This window comes from Dendropsophus ebraccatus, chromosome 10 (assembly GCF_027789765.1).
Source record: "Dendropsophus ebraccatus isolate aDenEbr1 chromosome 10, aDenEbr1.pat, whole genome shotgun sequence".
In the NCBI taxonomy this organism is placed as follows: domain Eukaryota; kingdom Metazoa; phylum Chordata; class Amphibia; order Anura; family Hylidae; genus Dendropsophus; species Dendropsophus ebraccatus.
This window is the reverse complement of record NC_091463.1, coordinates 46132489-46152113: the sequence shown is the minus strand read 5'-3', so window position 1 is coordinate 46152113 and position 19625 is coordinate 46132489. Positions and strand designations below refer to the sequence as shown.

General features: G+C 43.3%; 1 protein-coding gene across 1 annotated transcript; it reads right to left on the bottom strand.

Annotated features, from left to right (window-relative positions):
• Positions 1-2897: 2897 nt before the first annotated feature.
• KDM8 (lysine demethylase 8) lies at positions 2898-18687 on the bottom strand. Its single transcript, XM_069986344.1, has 9 exons — positions 18605-18687; positions 15686-16205; positions 13573-13655; positions 13301-13455; positions 10055-10187; positions 9058-9102; positions 6854-7003; positions 4782-4874; positions 2898-4702 (listed from the first exon to the last, which is right to left on the bottom strand). The coding sequence occupies exons 2-9, from the start codon at positions 16122-16124 to the stop codon at positions 4538-4540; spliced, it is 1263 nt and encodes a 420-aa protein (XP_069842445.1). The 5' UTR covers positions 16125-16205; positions 18605-18687; the 3' UTR covers positions 2898-4537.
• Positions 18688-19625: the final 938 nt, after the last annotated feature.

Genomic DNA, 19625 nt, shown 5'->3' with positions numbered 1-19625 from the left:
AGCATAAGGGTGGGTTCTCACTACAGAATCCGCGCGGATAAATTCCGGGGGATTTTGTTGCTAGTAACCGCTCGCGGCCGCACTTCTGTGCCATTGACACCATTCTATGCACGGGCGGATTCTGCATTCCGCCGAAAGAACTGACACGACAACAACTGACACAACAGTTCTTTTGGCGGAATCGGCCCCCCCATAGAATGGTGTCAGTGGAGAGGTGCGTGGTCGTGAGCAGGTACTAGCAACCAAATCCACCTGAATTTATCCGTGCGGATTCCATAGTGTGAACCCACCCTAACTATCCACATTTGCAAGGACCCACATATTCATTGAGGTTACATGAACACAATGGCTTAGTCATTTTTTTGTGGCACGGATTACTTCCACAAAACGGATCAGTATGTGTGTATGGGGCCATATGAACTGCATGTGTAAAATGACATATTAAAGGGGACATAATGTCACATGATTAATCCGATATAACAATGTTTAGGATCATACTTGCACCACATGATAGAATGACGTGTAGGTTTGAGTTGTTAATAAAGTAAAGAAACCAGGCACTTTCTAGAGCAACATAGAAAGTTTATTAAAGGGACTGTACCATCAGGCCTGGGCTGAAGCACTGGAAGCGGGCTGACCCACCCCAGTGGGAGGAAACCTCCAACCCTCTATGACACTGCTCCATTAGAATCAATGGAGCTGTATCATAGAGGAACAGGGGTTTCCTCCCATTGGGGGTGGGTCAGCCCGCCTCCAGTGCTTCAGCCCAGGCCTGATGGTACAGACCCTTTAATACCAATCTTATTTCTAGGTCAAAAAGAGGGACATGTAAGGGGCAAAAGAGGGACAGAAGGACGTGGGTCAAAAGTAGGGACTGTCCCTCCAAAAGAGGGACACTTGGGAGGTATGGTTTATCCCAAAGGTTGAGGTCAGGTCTCTACTGGCAGGCAAATTCTTCCACACCAGACTCCCCCCCCCCCCCCCCTCCATACTTATATGAACCTTGGGGCACAGTCACGCTAAAACAGAAAAGGGACAAACTGCTCCCACAAAGTTGGAATCATACAACTGTCCAAAATATTTTTGTTTGCTAAAGAATTAGGATTTACCTTCACTGGCATCTAAAGGCCCAATCTCTGAAAGTAAGGATCCATTTACACAGAAAGATTATCTGACAGATTTAAAGCCAAAGCCAGAAATGGATTTGAAAAGAGGAGAAATCTCAGGCTTTTCTTTATGACCTGATCTTTGTTCATAGTCTTTTTCTGGCTTTGGCTTAAAATCTTTGGCAGATAATCTGTCAGATAATTTTTCTGTGTAAGGCCCCGTTCCCACTGAGCAAAACTAGCGGAATTGTCCGCCGCGGAATGCCGTTAGCCTCCCGCTCATAATGCGAGTCTATGGGAGGTGCGCGCTCCTGCTCTGTCCGCGCTGAAGAATGAACATGTTCCGCTAGTTTTGCTCAGTGGGAACGGGGCCTAAATGGACCCTAACCCCATAACATTATCCCTCTTCCTCCAAACATTACAGCTGGCCCAGTGCTGTCAGGCAGGTAAAGTTCCACTGGCACTAGCCAGACTCCTCCTTTGATTCTGCAGGGTCACATTAGAGAGTGGTGCAAATGGCATGCATATTCACAGAAAGTCTACGGCTACATTCACACGTTTGTAGTGCAGGCCACAGGCCGCACTATGAATGTACATTGGCCCTTCATTAGCACAGAGATGCAGCAAATGCTGGTCCGCATTACAGCAGGTCCTTTTTTAAGGCACGGATCGCAGCCCCCGCACACACATATAGACGTGTGAACAGGGTCATTGAATAACATTGGTCCTATGTTCTGTCTGCAATTGCAGACAAAACACCTGATGTGTGAAAGAGGCCTAAGGACTTTATTTTTAAGGTCCATTCACATGTACAGGATCTGCAGCTGATTTGATGCTGCAGATATTAAAGGACAACTCCGGCGGGACCCCCCCCCCCCCCCCCCCCCAAAAAAAACAACACAGACACCATACTCACCATCCCTCCGGTGACGATCGCCACTCCATTCGCCCGCCGTCCGCCTCACCATCACCTGCGTCCACCGTCCAGCGATGTCTCTTGCTTCCGGGTCCATGAGAGTCGCACCGGCAGCCTTTTCATTGGCTGGAGCGCATCACATGGCTTCCAGCAAGCTCAGCCAATCAGGGCTGAGCAAGCTGGAAGCCATGTGATGCGCTCCAGCCAATGAAAAGGCTGCTGGTGCGCATGTGCACCAGCAGCCTTTTCTCTCCCATTCACTGTCAATGAAGACGCCGAAGAGGAAGAAGACCCGGACCGCCCCCCAGCTCTGACGTCACCCGACACCAGAGAAGAGGACCGTGACGACTTGTAAAAATATAGTTACCACTACTGCAATGAAAGTAGGGTGCATTTTCCCCTTATTGCATAAATAAATTATTGGATTAATAGCCAAAACTAAGCAAAGTTAAAGGAGAAGTCCGACCACAGGAAATGTTTTGCAAAGGCGGGGGGGACATAACAAACTATACTAACTTACCTTTCCTGTGCCTCTCCCAGATCTCATGTCGAGCCGACGTCAAGACCCAGCTGATGGACTAACCACTCAGCCAGTCAGTGACTGGAGCGGGACGCCACTGCAGTCACTGATTGGCCGAGCGTGCAATCCATCAGCCAGGTAGGGTATTTTCCCATTACAACTAGGGGGGAAATGCCTTCCAACAGGGGTCCTGGAGCCGGTCATGTGACACATCACAGGCACGGGTAGAGGTAAGCAATACTTGATTATTTTCGCCTCTGCAATCTGTATGATCTTCCCTAAGACCATGCACACATTAACATTTTTTTTCAGTAAATTAAATGAGCGGAAAAACAAAACTTTTTTTTATTGGCTTTTTAATAAAACTAATGTTTTTCATCTGCATGTATTACAATACTTTGCAAGCTGCTTGAATCAATTCAGTATCAATCCTGACACCTGGTTTCCTGCTTTCTCAACCTCCAGCCTCTAAGGCCCTTTTACACAGCCCAATGTGTAGCCACAAGAACTGATCAGCATTGCAGTGCCTTTAGATGCTACGATTACTCAAACGGCCAGGCCGTGCGCCAAGAATAAAAAGTATGTTCAAAAAGTATTATGAGGTAATAGATGTGGCCATAATACAGACCTTATCCTTACAGTAAGCTAAATCCAGCCTGAAGACCCATTCAGTCAGGTGTATTAAAGCCATGTTTTCCAGTGCCTATTCTGATTGTACCTCCCATGCCCCACATGGTAGTACTTACTTAAAGGGGTATTCCCCCCAAGACCTAAAAAAAAATATGCTCCCAAACCTAGCTGGTCTTACTCACCAAGTCCCCCCTGAGAATTTTGAGCCGTCTCCCGTCTTTCTAGCTGCTTCCATTCCATAGTTACAAGTTTTTGAAAAAGCCGGACTATATCCAACATGGCGCCAGCCACAAAACTACATCTCCCATCATGCAATGCTTATGGCTTATTGGTCCATGATGTAGCAGAGTAGAGTAAGTTGCATAGCAGAGTGGATTGTGTGATGTAGCAGAGCGGAGTGTGTGACATAGCAGAGTAATTGTGTGACATAGCAGAGAGGAGTGTGTGACATGGCAGAGTGATTGTGTGACATGGCAGTGCCGAGTGTGTGACATAGTGATTGTGTGACATGGCAGTGCCGAGTGTGTGACACAGCAGAGCGGAGTGTGTGACATAGCAGAGTAATTGTGTGACCTAGCAGAGTGATTGTGTGACATAGCAGAAAGGAGTGTGTGACATGGCAGAGTGATTGTGTGACATGGCAGTGCCGAGTGTGTGACATAGAGTGATTGTGTGACATAGCAGAGTGGAGTGTGTGACAGCAGAGTGATTGTGTGACATAGCAGAGTGATTGTGTGACATAGCAGAGTGGAGTGTGTGACAGCAGAGTGATTGTGTGACATAGCAGAGTGATTGTGTGACATAGCAGAGTGGAGTTATGGGGGGCCGCAGGTCAGCCACCAGCCCAAGTGTTACCGAAACTAAACATACTGGGGAGTGTGCAGGGTGGGGGCCAGGAGCAGGGAGTGGTGTCGGGTTCGACTGAGATTTGATGATTTTGTGTGTTTGGTGGGGGTGAATGCATCTAGATAACAGCAAAACTGTGCACAATTCATAATAAATTGATAATAGAAAGATAGAAAGCTATGGGTGGGCAACATATTAATGCAAAAAAAATTGGGGGGGAATACCCCTTTAAACTTTCAGCACCATAGATTGCTATGATTATATCACTTCTGTATTTATTTATGATGGCTGATGGTTGTTGTATACAGTAAAGCCTCTCCAAGACCACCCCACTATCCAGACCAGATGTTCTGTGACAGATTTTTAGTCCACCATATATTATGGCATTTTTCTTAGAGAAGACAAAATTTCAATGCAATTTTGAGCAGTCTTCTCAAAGATGTTTCACTGTAGGAAGAGAATGTGACAGGTAGGTAGGTTGGTTATTGTATATAATTGCTTGATTCACTATATCTGTGGTCAAGACCACCAAAAGCTGACAGAAAAGCTTATATCTAGAGCCCTAACGTAATGCCACCATTTCACTGGGATGAATAAGATCTGCCCAGGGCACAATATACACTCTTGATGAACTGCTTTTACAAAGTCCGGAAACTTGTCTGTGTCAGGATTTTCAATATCTACCTAAAATGAATAAAAGGTTGTTATTAGAGTAGTAATATACTGTGTAACTAAGATAATTGTGAAGAAGCAAGTCACTTACCTGGCTAGTGTTGTGGAGAAGGGAGCTATCAAAAGGGTACAGATGCTCTGTCTCACTCACAGAGTATAATCGGAGGTACTTTCTGCCAACAATCTGAACAAAATAAAAAATAATATACAGTGGTACCTTGGTTTAAGAGTAACTTGGTTTAAGAGCTCACAATTTTTCAAAATTGTGACTTGGTTTAAAAGCTCCCTGTATTGGGTGGGAGCGCGAGTGGGGGAGGGGCATGGTCTGCATTGCAAGGTCTACAGCACTGTACTCTGATCCAGGAAGTTTCCCTCACCTTCCAAATCATAGCAGATCCACTTCAGGCTGGGGATTACATCATGGGACAGGACTGTGGAGGTAATCTCTTCATAGCTGCAAACCCTCTCTACCCAGACAGAAAGTGCTGCATGTATGTGCCCACATCTGCCCTGCCCATTCCTTCATGCTCTCTGCAGTCTCTGTCAGCCCTTGTGTTTCCATCCTCTCTATTTCTGTACAGTAACTTATAATATAACATATTCTGCTGTTTCTAAATGTTTGTTTCATTTGTTTTACATGTTATTGGGGTGTGGAACCAATTGTCTGCATTTCTATGATTTCTTATGGGAAAATTTGCTTTGGTTTAAGAGTGGATTTGGATTAAAAGCACGGTCCAAGGCACCACTATATATATGTATATATATATATAGCCAAGAAATCGCAGCACATCCAAGTAGTGCAAAAAAAAATCTGTGTCTTTATTTCATGGTAGCAAAATCAATAGGTGCAACGTTTCTGTCTCATCTCGAGACCTTTCTCAAGCAACAAGCAAACATCTCATATCCTTTTTATACGTGTCTGACAAATCCAATTAATCAATAAGTGAACAAAACGTGAAACAGGTGTACTAATAAGGTTCCATCCGGAACACAATGTGTTACAAGAGATACATCAGTATCAGCAAAACATTTCGTATTCGTGATATACACAGGGTGATCAATTGTGTATATATACAAAATTACATACAAGTGAAAAATTTACTGTGGAGTTCACTCACGCTAGTCACTGCTCTGTAACGAAAAGCATAATTAGAACCAAGTAAAACCTCATGGATCGTCCACATGTATGTTGGTTTGTAAACATTCCTGTGGCGCATGCGCGAGCCTGTGGAATCTGATACGTCCAAGAGTGTAGTGGGATGTCCAGGGCAGGAATCTGTCAGGTTACCGTGATGACATCTCAAAGTCGATCAGGTAGGAACCGCGTCTACTGCAGTCACCATCTGAACACTGTCTTGCAGGGAGAGACAAGGAACTCCATCCTTTACACAGGGGTTATCCGGCTCGGTGACCGCCAGTAATTTTTCACTTGTATGTAATTTTGTATATATACACAATTGATCACCCTGTATATATCACGAATACGGAATGTTTTGCTGATACTGATGTATCTCTTGTAACACATTGTGTTCCGGATGGAACCTTATTAGTACCTGTTTCACGTTTTGTTCACTTATTGATTAATTGGATTTGTCAGACACATGTATAAAAAGGATATGAGATGTTTGCTTGTTGCTTGAGAAAGGTCTCGAGATGAGACAGAAACGTTGCACCTATTGATTTTGCTACCATGAAATAAAGACACAGATTTTTTTTGCACTACTTGGATGTGCTGCGATTTCTTGGCTATATTGAACAGGAGATTTGATCCAATCTCCGTCGCTGGCACTCTTGCACCAGATCTTTGAGTGCACTCCAGACTGAAGCATATACATATATATATATATATATATATATATATATATATATATATTTACAAAAGTATTAAGCTGCTCAAAACAATTGCAGTTGTGACAGTCCTACTATAAACTGGACTAACAATTTCCTAAAGGGGTTGTATAAGACCTTTCCCTGCCAAGGACATATGCAATATGTCACAGTAGGGAAGCATTTCAGGAGCCAAGGACATCTGATACCCTAGGGTTCACAATATGCATCTGTCTTCTAAGGCACAAATACATCTGAACCCTATTAATATGAAAACTCTAATAAATGTGACAAGTAGACAGAAAAAAAGACTAAGTAAAATAATATGGAACCCACCTGTGCAAGAAAGTTTTGCTGTGGGTCTTGATGAAGAGGAGATACTGTTCCTGCTGGACCAAACCAAGCATTAATAGTTATATCATCTTCATCTCCTTCACCGAGACAGCAATAGTCTGGAATTCCGATATCATCCTTCAGTTCACGTATCTGTTCTCAGGAAAGAAGACAAAGCTATAAAGCTTATTTTGCACATCAGTTACTATTTGCTATCTTAACTAAATTCTCCTGTCACATTATATTTTTCACCTTTCAAAAAAAACACAGAAAAGTGAATGCAGTAACATGAAGAAAAGAAGTCCATGCACTAGAGTGATATGTATATAAATAACTAAGTCTTTTTATACATTTATCCAGAATATTTGCAAAATACAGAAACTCATTTGAAAAGTTAGGAGTGTCCAGAAATAATTATTGTATGGATTTGGATACAAGGTGTAGAGACCTTGTTTGTGGCCGCACACCCCGTTGTGCATTGAAGGTGGAATTGGTTTGTCATTTGGGTGAATGGAGAATTATGCAGGGGGAATTGTCTCAATGGACACCACCATGGAGCCCAAGGCCCGTATGCAGATGCATAGGAGTTCTCTTTCCCCAAAAAGCAAACTCTGTAAAAGAAAGAAAGCAGCTTCTGCTGGGAAAGGAGGGCCTTCAAGGGAGAGGTGTCGAAAATCATTCCCAGGAAGGGTATCTGAGAAGGAATGAAAGACGATTTGGAATAGTTGATCAGCCATCTGAAACAGTAGAAAGTATCAATGTGAATGCTAAGGGCCCTATTCCACAGTAACGATAATCGGCCGGATCGGCCCCATTTGGCCCGATTCGGACGATTATCGTTTGGTGAAATAGAGAGAACGATCAGCCGATGATCGTGTCATCGGCTGATCGTTCATTTAGGGCCAGACCTAAAATCATGGTTCCCCCACCGCGCATCGCTATGGTTGAATAGCGGTGCGCAGCGGGCGACCGACGATTTGACAGGCTGCAGCATCATACATTACCTGTCAGGTATTCTCGGCGCTGTCTTCATCCCAGGGTCCCGCGCGCTCTATCTTCAGAATAGCCGGTCAGCTGACAGAGCGCACAGCCAATCACAGGCCGAGACCGACGCGGCCTGTGATTGGCTGAGTTTGGCCGGTCAGCTGACCGGCCATTCAGAAGATAGAGCGCGCGGGACCCTGTGATAAAGACAGCGCCGAGAAGACCTGCAGGTAATGTATGCTGCTGCAAGGACATCGGTAACATCGGCATCGCTCAACGATCTTCGGGCCGTGGAATAGGCCCAGTAAACGAGCGGCGATCTAGCAGATCGCCGCTCGTTTACATCGTTGATCGGGCCCTCCTCTGGCCATGGAATAGGACCCTAAGGCTGACCAGATTCTCCTGCCTTGACAGAAACTTTACTAAAATCTTTAATAGAATCATCCCTTGGTGAAAATACGGGAGTGCATCACTGATGGGAAGGGTTGATTGGGATGTGCAAGTACGTTTCTGTGATGTCTACTCTACTCCATAGAGGAGGTCACAGACCTGAGAGACCCCATGTGTAAATGCCAGAGGAAGACAAAGTTGTTGAGATGCCTCGTTTCCAATATAGGGCAAGCTGAACCATCCTTCTTGGGTATAAGATTAGAGATTGGAACACAAATCCTGATGCTGGTGACCTGAGGGCATGAGAATAATCACCCCATAAAGTCAAATTAGGCTAGGCATAAAAAACCTTGTAAGCAAGGTAGTTGTCTTGGAAAAAAGGGAAATTTAGCTATTCACATGTGCTGCAGATCTTGTCTGTAGCATTGTATGTTGAGTCAAATTACGATGGTCTAGAAAGAACCATTGTATGCTCAAAATATTGTAACCTGAGGCGACTGTAAGTTGAGGGACCACTTTATTTTAATAAACTAGACATTCCCTAATTGAAAATACCCATATAAAGAAAAATAAGGTAAACGTCTTTAGATACCTATTCTCTAAATATTTAATTTCTACTGAAGAATTTCCTTAAGGTTATGAATTAAACCACAATCACAGACTACAGTTAGCTTTAGCACAAAATCTCTCATCCTACCCAGTTGGGAACACCTACCATCTTGCTGGCGTATAAATGTACCTCTAGAGAAAATTTTGCAGTATCATTCACAGCAGTCATAGCGGTCCTAGAAATGTCCTATTCTACCACATTAAAAACAATTACACTCGATTACCTGTTCAAACAGCTGATGCTGAGCGAGATATCCCCTGCGAGCTGGCTTATGAGAACAGATAAAGCAACAAATGAGACAATTAATTACAGTACAGGACATGTCAGTTTTAATACAGACTGGGTGAAGATCAAATACTTGTTCCTGGAGAAAGGCCCTTTTACATTGGCTAATTATTATCAACAACGAGTGTACACGGACCAACAATCAGCCATCAAGCCCCCTCATCGGTTCATTTGATCTTTTTTGCGGACGGTATAATGACCGTAATTGGTCGCACATCTCTTTGGTCGCATGATTAACTGTTCCTCGTAAAGTAGCTGTACTTGGCCACATGTAAAAGGAAGCTTAGCCTTGAAGGTTTTTGCATATAGGTAATAGAGCATGCACCTCAAGCTCCTAAAAAGCATAAGCATTTGGCCATGCAATGCAGGGACATAACTCCCTCATAATATAGACAATTGCTTTCTGAAGCTAAACTAGTCTGTATAATAGAAGGTCGTGGAAATTTCTCATACTTTGTTTTTCAATGCATCTCCATTTTCTACATCTCTACTAACTCTTAAGGAATTGGAACATTTCTTTTTTACATTCAGGGGCTGAATTGCAGATTTATTTTTCCCTATCAAATATGGTTACTGCAAGTAGCGCCATCTTTCATCTCACGTATGGTGGAATCTGGAGCCTCTGTCACAGATGTGAACATAGCCTTTGTATGAATCTCTTTAATGACAATGTAATACCTGAAATAAACAGGATGGGGGGGGGGGGCACCGGATCTAAAGTCATGTCAATGGCACTTTGTGAGGAGAATTGTAAAGTACAATTTGACACCATCACAATGACCCAGGTTTCTCAAACTGTTCGAGACCCACAGTGTCTGTTTTTTCCTGCAGCACCCAATCACCGGAGGTGTTTTATAACACTAGAGCAAACTTATACATGCAGTTGTTTTACAAACAAATCAGGAAATTCACGATGAACAGCATGTGCTACCTACCTGGTCCAGAATATAATTAGTGATAAATTCATTTACAGTCATTAGAGTCTGAGACCACTCAGCATCTGTGTATCTGGATCCCAGCTCTACAGGTACAGTACGACAACCTGCCACCTTCTTTAGATACTCCACACTGTTTGGATAAAAACACAATAATAAGGAGCCATATGTCTGCTTTTGTAGTCTACCATATTATTTCATTCACACTTTACCACTGCTTATGTCACATCTACAGACATGGATTTTAAACAGGCTTAAAGCGAATGTACCATTAGGTACATTCGCTTTAACATGATCCATGGATAGATCAGCGCCGGTGCAGGGAAGCCGATGCCACGGTCCGGGGCTGAAGCACTGGAGGCAGGCCGGGCCGCCCTCAGTGGGAGGAATCCCCCGCCCCTCTATGACGCGGCTCTGTTAGAATCAATGGAGCTTGCCAGCGCTGATCTGTCCGTGGGTCATGTCAAAGGACAACTACCATGAAAATTTTTTTTGGCTTATTTAACACACATTACAAAGCTATATAACTTTGTAATGTGGTTAAATGCCCGGTCTGGCCCCCTTCCCCCACTTTCCGACTTGAGCTTGCTGGAAGCCATGTGATGCGCTCCAGCCAATGAAAAGGCTGCCGGTGCGCAAGCGCACTGGCAGCCTTTTCCATCCCCAGGACCCGGAAGCAAGAGACATCGCTGGACGGCGGGCGAATGGAGTGGCGATCGTCACCGGAGGGATGGTGAGTATGGTGTCTGTGTGTGTCTGTGTTTTTTTTTTTTTTGGGGGGGGGGGGTCCCGCCGGAGTTGTCCTTTAAAGCGAATGTACCTGATGGTACATTCGCTTTAAAGGTATCTAGCCTGACACAGTGCTCTCTGCTGCCACCTCTGTCGCTGACAGGAATTGTCCCCAACAGTAGCAAATCCCCACAGAAAACCTTTCCTGCTCTTGTCAGGGACAGAGGTGGCAGCAGATAGCACTGTGTCAAACTAAAAAGACTATACTAACTGCAAGTCATTCAGCAGCTCATAAGTAATGGAAGATTTGAGATTTTTAAACAGAAAAAAATGTATAACTGTATAATATTTATAACTTGTATAATCTATATAACGTAGATGAGACTTTGTGTTTTGTACAGATCATTTGCCAGCATTGTCCCCATTATACTCACAGACAGGACTACAGTGAAAGGTAACAACAGCAGATAGATAAGACAGGATGTTAACAATAGCTAAAGATCAGTCTCTCCCTCCCTGTAGAATAACCTCTGCACAGGTCTCGGGGAATATCTAGAAACCTTTTCCATTCATATGAATAGGGCCTGCCCCAGACTATTGGAGCTGTAGCTTATCAACCTGTGTGAGCAGGAAGGAACAGAAAACAAAAGAGAAGAAAAGGCGGGGGCACCTCCTGGTGTAATAGGTCAAAGGAAGGAGATATCCTTGCAAGGGGAAAGGGATTAGTCGCACTCACCTGGTGGAGTTGTGCAACAATTATAGGGACAACTCTATGTAACATATAAAGTAGAATATAACACCGCAGCTCCTGCCAAAGCACGTCAAGGAAGACGTACAATTTCTCTAATTTGTAGGTAGACCACAGCGGGCTGATGGACCAAGGGGATCTTGGCTTGATATGGGCGCACGTGTTTACAAAGCCACAGTGGGGCAGTGGTTAATCCGTAGGTTAAAATTTATTAGCACAACGCGTTTCGGCTACCAAATCAAAGGTAGCCTTTCTCAAGTTAAACAATACTCTCACAAACAGACTCTTTAAATAACATAGGGTATTAGATAATCTTAGGTAGCTTCCGGGTCAAGGAGGGAACCGTCATTGGATCATGGCACATGGAGGGAGCCGATATTGGTGTTGATGAATCAAAAATACATAAAACACAGTAAAACCATACAAGAAAATCATATATTGTATGAAACTTAGTTACCTAAGATTATGTAATACCCTATGTTATTTAAAGAGTCTATTTGTGAAAGTATTGAGAAACTTGAGAAAGGCTACCTTTGATTTGGTAGCCGAAACGTGTTGTGCCAATTAATTTTAACCTACGGATTAACCACTGCCCCACTGTGGCTTTGTAAACACCTGCGCCCATATCAAGCCGAGATCCCCTTGGTCCATCAGCCCGCTGTGGTCTACCTACGAGTTACAGGAAGGAACAGAACTCACAGGCTTAGTTCCCATACAAATAGTATGTAGGCACCAATATACAGTGGTACTTTGGATGCTTGCAATCCAAATCCACTCTTAAACCAAAGACAATTGGTTCCACACCCCAAAAATCATTTTTTTTTTCTGAATAACATGTAAAACTAATGATCCAAACATTTACAAACAACTGAATATGTTATATTATAAGTTACTGTACAGTATAGCAATCAGCATGTGGAGTAAATTGTATAGTAAGGGCATAAACCTGACAAACAGCAGCAATTTGTAGATACAGGATGGAACTGCCGATCCCCATAATGCAGTAGTGTAGTACAACAGGCTAAAATAGAGAAGCAGGACTGCTGTCAGAGGTCTGTGTGGTCACATGACAGCAGTGGTGAATTGGCGTGTGTTTAGCATGGACCAATCAGGAAGTGAGAATCACAGCTGTGCAGCTGAGGACAGTGACAGAAACCTTTCTATACAGCAGTGTGAATGTCTGAGTGTAAGTGCAGGCAGATTATAGCAGCAGTGAGTATAGCTGAGTGTGAGTGCAGCCACATTATAGCAGCAGTGTGTATATCTGAATGTAAGTGCAGGCACATTTATAGAAGGAATAGAGAGGGTGAGAAACACAAGGACTGACAGACTGCAGGGAGCATGGAGGAATGAGCAGGGTATATGTGGGCACATAAATGCAGTACTCTCTGGCCGGGAAGAGAGGGGTTACAGCTATGAAGAGATTACCTCCACAGTCCTGTCCCCTGATACAAGCCCCAGCCTAAAGTGGATCTACTATGATTTGGAAGGTAAGGGAGACTGCCTGTGTTGGAGTACAGTGCTGTAGACCAATCTATGCAGACCATGCCCATCTCCCACTCCCGTCCCACCCAGTTCATGGAGCTCTTAAACCAAGTCTCAATTTAAAAAAAACTGTGAGCTTCTCTTGCAAAACGCATTCAATTCAAGTTAATCTAAAACCGAGTAACCACTGTACTTAACCTGTCCCCACACCACAAAACTGGATGTGGCAATGTATGGGCAACATGGTGCTGATAGCAGTATAGATGTCCATGATATCATCTTACCTCCATTTATTCATGCATGGCCAATGATCAATGACCCCTTCTAGTATTACAGGCTTCTGTGGTATCAAGTAATTTTGTCTAAAGTATTCCAGTGAAGGGCAGCGGACAGTTGGAATTGTGCGATCAATATGCAGGGTCGGTAATAGTGGTATTTTCTGTGCAAATAAACAACCATCAGGTTATTTCAGACATATAATTTACTAAGGATTGCACAGATAATAGCTCAGTACCAAATTACACATATAAGATAAAGATTACAATCTTCTAACTACCTCTAGGATCTTGGCCTCTGGTTCTGCTTCCAGCTTATTCTCTTGTGTATCTCTCTGCCTCTTTTGTGTTTTGTGGGTCAGGACTAGAAAAGGAGACAAAATTATACATACAGGAAAAATACTAAAGTAGAGCAGTGTCATGAATCAGGTCAATTTAGAGACAGGAAAACCTTTTCAAAGATAATGATGGCTATTGCCAATGTAATCACTAGTATCGTATTTGTATTGTTGCTATGTAGCTATAGTTCATAAGGGTGCTACACAGTTGAAGACAGGACAGTTTCCTATCCCTTCCACTTTGCAGACAGTGAACTGTAATAATGCAGAAAATAACAGAAAAACAACTACTTCCAATAACACACTATTTTCCATGAAATAGGTAGTAGTGTAATATAGCAAATATTCTACAAAGAAGAAATAGACAGCAGAAAGATATCATCATGTTTTTCCATCCATATAGAAGAATTACATTACAGCATCTATTATGGCTATAGTTACAACCATGGTGATTATAGCAACTAACATCTCTGCCTGCTCCATCTATGCACTAGATCTGACATACTACTATAGAATTCAAAAATCAGTTACTTAAAGGGATATTCCTACTGCACAGCCAAAGAAAAGACCACTTACAAGAACATTGTGGACTGTTTACAGCTGCCAGTGTGGTTACAATTGTGTGTGGCCGTCTTTATCGAACGCTATGTTAGTTATGCAGAGACATGAAGGTTGGTTAAAGTGTCACTTGTTATAACTATCAAGGGCCCTATTACACGTAAAGATTATCATGCGAAAAATCATTATATCATTTAAATCTAAGCAATCATTTTGCAGGCAACCATCAAATGAAAATTTGTTGTCATGGATCCCATCTATTGAACTAACCATAAAATCATTGTTAATCATTAGCAAATCTTTTGGTGTATGTACACATTGTTCGTTCGTAACTGTAACTATGAACGTTCGTAAACTAGATTGTACAAACTATCGTAACTGCAATCGTAAATAAATAAAAAATTGTTCTGGCTCTTGTTTGCAATTGTTAATCAGTGGAAACTTAGGGTGCCTTTACACAGAGAGATTTATCTGACAGATTTTTGAAGCCAAAGCCAAAAACAGACTATAAACAGAGAACAGGTTATAAAGGAAAGACTGAGATTTCTCCTCTCGTCAAAGCCATTCCTGGCTTTGTCTTAAAAAATTTGTCAGATGAATCCCTCTATGTAAAGGCACCCTAAAAATCGCTTTGTATAATAGGACCCTAAATCAGCAGGAGATATAAAATAAAGCATGTTTGCAATTTAAATAATTTTTTTTTCTTCGTTTTCATGCTTTAAGGCAGCTTCACATACAATGGATCACAGCGGAAATCTCAATGTGAGTTTTGCAGCTAGATCTGCTACGATCCAAGGTCCTGTCAGTTCTTGTCAGTGGCCTGAGGCTAGGCAACACAGTGATTGACTGGGCAGGAGAGCAGGAAGCCCGGACCCCATGCAGAAAGCCGGATTGAGGACGGGTGATGTATGTGTAGACGGCATGTGGGGGGCGGGTGATTTACATACTCGCAGCAGTCTGAAAGATGTGCTGCAAGGATGTATTCACATAGGAACTGACAGGACCTTGGACTGCAATGGATCTTGCTTCAAAACTCGCAGCGAGATTTCCGCCGTGATCCGTTGTTCCGTGATTCCGCTGCCCTTAAAACAAATCTATACTTACTTTTATCCAGGTCCAGTCTCAGGAGACAGCTTTTTAGCCTTGAGCTGGCTGAAAGAAAAAATCTTTTCTTATTCAACCAGCACAGGTCCAAAAAGCTGCCTTCAGGAGACTGAATATGATTACAAATATAGCTTTGTTTTAAAGCATGATAAGAAAAAAAAAATATTTTTGTAAATTGCAAACTTGCTTTATTTCACATCTACTGTTGATTTAAATGTTAAAAGTTATAACAACAGTGACACTTTAAATTCGCTATTGAGGCTTCCCTAAATCAACAGATATATAACATTAGTTCTAAGATTGCAGGTTCCCACTTATAGTAAGTAGTGGTACATTTCTGGGATTCTTCACCAGCATGAGCTCATTCATTCCACATTAGCCATGGATAACTTACCTGTTGTACACTCTCGGGGCTCCACAGAATCCTTGGAAAGGGGAACATTCAAAATCTGGACTATTCTACTTATCACATTGCTTAAAATCTCAGCTCCAAGGAGCAATGACATGTCACACACTCGCAGAACCTCCTCCTTGTTGATAACAAGTCCCCCGCAACCACTGACCACCTTAAACAAGCAGCCAAAAGAATATACAGTCCTCCAATCCCGGGACACATCCCTCCAGTTACAGCCATTCAGCTTTTCCCAGCTGTAGTCCATAATCAGCTCCCCAAGCTGCCCACATCGCTTTAGGTCACATGTATAGATACAGGCTGCCGCCTCCTTCATACATACAGTGATGGCTCCATCAACCTCTGGGCCCAGCTCCAGAGCGAAATCCTTAAGACTTGGAGGCAATATGGACCTGATCTGGGACCACACAGAGCTCTGCATTTGCTCTGCCTGAAGGAACTTTGATTTCAAAGACTTCTTTGCATCACCCCATACTGGTCGCACCAGTTACACAATGGGATCCTACAAAACAATGAGTACAGCTGTGAAAGGAAGCTATAATATTTATTAGATGTGCACCGTCAGTGAATGGAAACACTCACTGCATCAGTACATCAAATAAGAATGTTTCCATTGTCTGACCCCAAGCAGAGATTTTAAAAATGGACAGGAAAAGATGGGGCATTTATTAAGATTAGCATCTCACATGCTGGTCTTAAACTGTACCTGTCACTTAAAAAATAGTTTTGACAAGTCGTATAGACACTTAGACCTCGCTGACTGACAGAATAAGAGGGGAAATTGTGCAGCTTTGCTCTGTGCACACAACTAAAGGTTTGGTACACAAAGAACCTTTTCTAATAAATGTCTGTCTTTGTAACCACCAAGCGACGCTGTTGGACTTATGTCTACAACATGTCATTTTTTGAAGTATCAGTGCCCACTGAAGGTAAAGCAGGCTAACGTACAAGGATAATGGTGGGATATTGTGTGCCCTGTTGGCAACAGCACAGCCACAGTTCAGAGAGGAAATCAGGAAGTGATCAGATCCTTTGTGGCAGAAGAACTCTTCAGGGATGTAAGTTACCTTACTTAGTAACAGCACATTTGTGAAACAACCTCTTTAACAAATTCTTAATATAGTATACCGTATTATAAAGTTACGGAACTTAGTAAATTTTTATAAACAGAAAAAAATAATAATAATTCTGACTGGTCCTGAAACTGGTACACTGAAAATCAAATGGGCACTATTGCTTTAAAAAAATTTTGACATGTTGTGGGGTCATACTGCTCATTGAGGGTATGTTCACACTGAGGAATTCAAGAGGAAAGTTTTCTGCTATTCATCTTTGGAAGAATTAAAGCGGAATTCAAGCAGAATTTCAAGCCTAGTGACTTCTATAAGATTCCTCAAGCGGAATCCGCCCAAAGAATTGACTTGTCAATGCTCCAGTCGGTGGAATCCGTAAAGGAATTTTCAGCGTGGAAATTCCACAGTGTAAACAAACAAGTGAAAAGCCCACTAAAGCCAATGTACATTCACAATGTTAATTTTTTAGGGGCGGAATTTTGGACAGATTTTAGTGCAGAATCCAACAGAAATTTTGCACGTATTCCTCAGTATGAACATACCCTAAAAGTGACAGCTACACTTTAAAGGGAATTTGTCAATTGCAATTCAGGTTCCAAGCTACTGACACTGTTAAAAATCTGTTAAGATAAGGAGATATGTGGTAGTTTTCATTTTTATTCATCTGTGTTTCCATAAGGTAGAAAAATGTTTTTATTTTCTAGTTTAAAGAGGTGTTTCCATTAACCCTGAAGTGCTGAGGGCATTTTTGTACAGTATGGAAGCACAGACAGATGTATGAATTGTACCATGTGCCTCCTTGCCCTAATCAGCCGTTTGGAACCTGGATGGCAGCTAACATATTCATGTCTTACAAAGTTAAAAAAACACTGCATTTTTCCTCGGAAGCTTAAAGTGTCACTGTCACCATAAAAACTTTTGACATGTCATAGAAACATGTCAAAATTTTTGATCGATCCATATCTTTAGACCCGTACCAATTGGGAAAGCATGCTGGGAGAAGGCTCTGCTACGCACGGTCCTCTCCCAGATCTGTGTCATGTGATCAGTTGGGGCGGGCCGGGCTGCGGGCGCGCGATAGCAAAACGATTTTTCTGTACGATATATCGTACCGTCTAAACGCTGATCGTTATAAAAAAAAATAAATTGTTACTTTGAAATCGTTAATCATGCCATCGGGCCAATTATCGCTCTGTGTAAACTTAGCATTAGGCATATATTGATGAGGGGCTGAGGAATGGTCCCACTGCATCAAAGGGCACATTTGCATATTCACTTTTCAACAAAATACAGAAAAACTGTAGGAAAAGAAGAACAGCGCCAGGATCAGGAACTCTGCAGCTACAGGTACCTATTAGAAGGCTCATATGTAACCTTCAAAAGTGGGTGAGGGGCTGAATTTCCACATGCCTGGCACATGCTACACTGAAATGACATACAAGCATCACACACATTGGTATAATGTGCCTGGCAGAAACCAGCCCTGCCCCCACAAAGCCATCTAGCTTCTGGAGGGCAGGTTACACGGATTCCCAGGCATCTATCACCCATCACATCTAGCAGCTCTGTAGCAAATCTGCATTGACAACATCACTGCTAGCAATTGTTGCTGACACAGCTGAGAATGAGATGGACAGGACAGGTGCAGACATTCCCGCCAGCTGTGAGGCCACTTTGCACATAACTACCATCTCCGCGTCAGGGAGTGGTGAGTCTGCAACTGGTGTCCAACTACAACTCCCAGCATGCATGAGGCCACCATTTTGGAAGTTGCAGCTGTCCCCATGCTGCGTGCTCATGTATCCTGCGTCATTCAGTCCTCACTCACCCCAGTCACACAGAAGCCATAACCCGGAAGTACAAGAGCATTTCCTAGTCGGGCAAACGGCGTCCGGTGACGTCATGCCCATGTGACCAGCGGCTTTTGTGGGAGGGGCTAATCTTAGTGTGCCGGTTACCTGGGTTTCCTCCTCAGATGCAGAGAGGAGGATTGCTGGAGATGGAGCCCTATTCCGGGGCTCTGCAGGATGAAAGCCGCACTGGCTACATTGTTATGTCATGCTATGCAAGGACCCTTGGTGCAATGTTACGCAATGCTCTGGAGAAAGAGGAAAGTCTCCGGCTCTCATAAAATAACCAATTCTTTATTATAAATTCATTTAAAATGCTCTGGATAGACTGGTGGGGCTCAGGGTGCCTAGCTATGTGATACAGGGACTGAGGACTCCAGGTGCCTAGCTATGTGATACAGGGACTGAGGACTCCAGGTGCCTAGCTATGTGATACAGGGACTGAGGACTCCAGGTGCCTAGCTATGTGATACAGTGCAGGGACTGAGGACTCCAGGTGCCTAGCTATGTGATACAGTGCAGGGACTGAGGAGGACTCCAGGTGCCTAGCTATGTGATGCAGGGACTGAGGACTCCAGGTGCATAGCTATGTGATGCAGGGACTGAGGACTCCAGGTGCATAGCTATGTGATACAGGGACTGAGGACTCCAGGTGCCTAGCTATGTGATACAGGGACTGAGGACTCCAGGTGCATAGCTATGTGATACAGGGACTGAGGACTCCAGGTGCCTAGCTATGTGATACAGGGACTGAGGACTCCAGGTGCCTAGCTATGTGATACAGGGACTGAGGACTCCAGGTGCCTAGCTATGTGATACAGTGCAGGGACTGAGGACTCCAGGTGCCTAGCTATGTGATACAGTGCAGGGACTGAGGAGGACTCCAGGTGCCTAGCTATGTGATGCAGGGACTGAGGACTCCAGGTGCATAGCTATGTGATACAGGGACTGAGGACTCCAGGTGCATAGCTATGTGATGCAGGGACTGAGGACTCCAGG

What these genes read in the sequence shown, in the direction of transcription:
- KDM8 (XM_069986344.1), bottom strand. Translation starts at nt 16,124, where the DNA reads ATGCAGAGCTCTGTGTGGTCCCAGATCAGGTCCATATTGCCTCCAAGT. An exon ending in CTAATTATATTCTGGACCAG is followed by an intron (nt 9,103 to 10,054) that starts GTAGGTAGCACA and finishes TGTTCTCATAAG; the next exon opens with CCAGCTCGCAGGGGATATCT. An exon ending in AGCATCAGCTGTTTGAACAG is followed by an intron (nt 7,004 to 9,057) that starts GTAATCGAGTGT and finishes TCCTGAGAACAG; the next exon opens with ATACGTGAACTGAAGGATGA.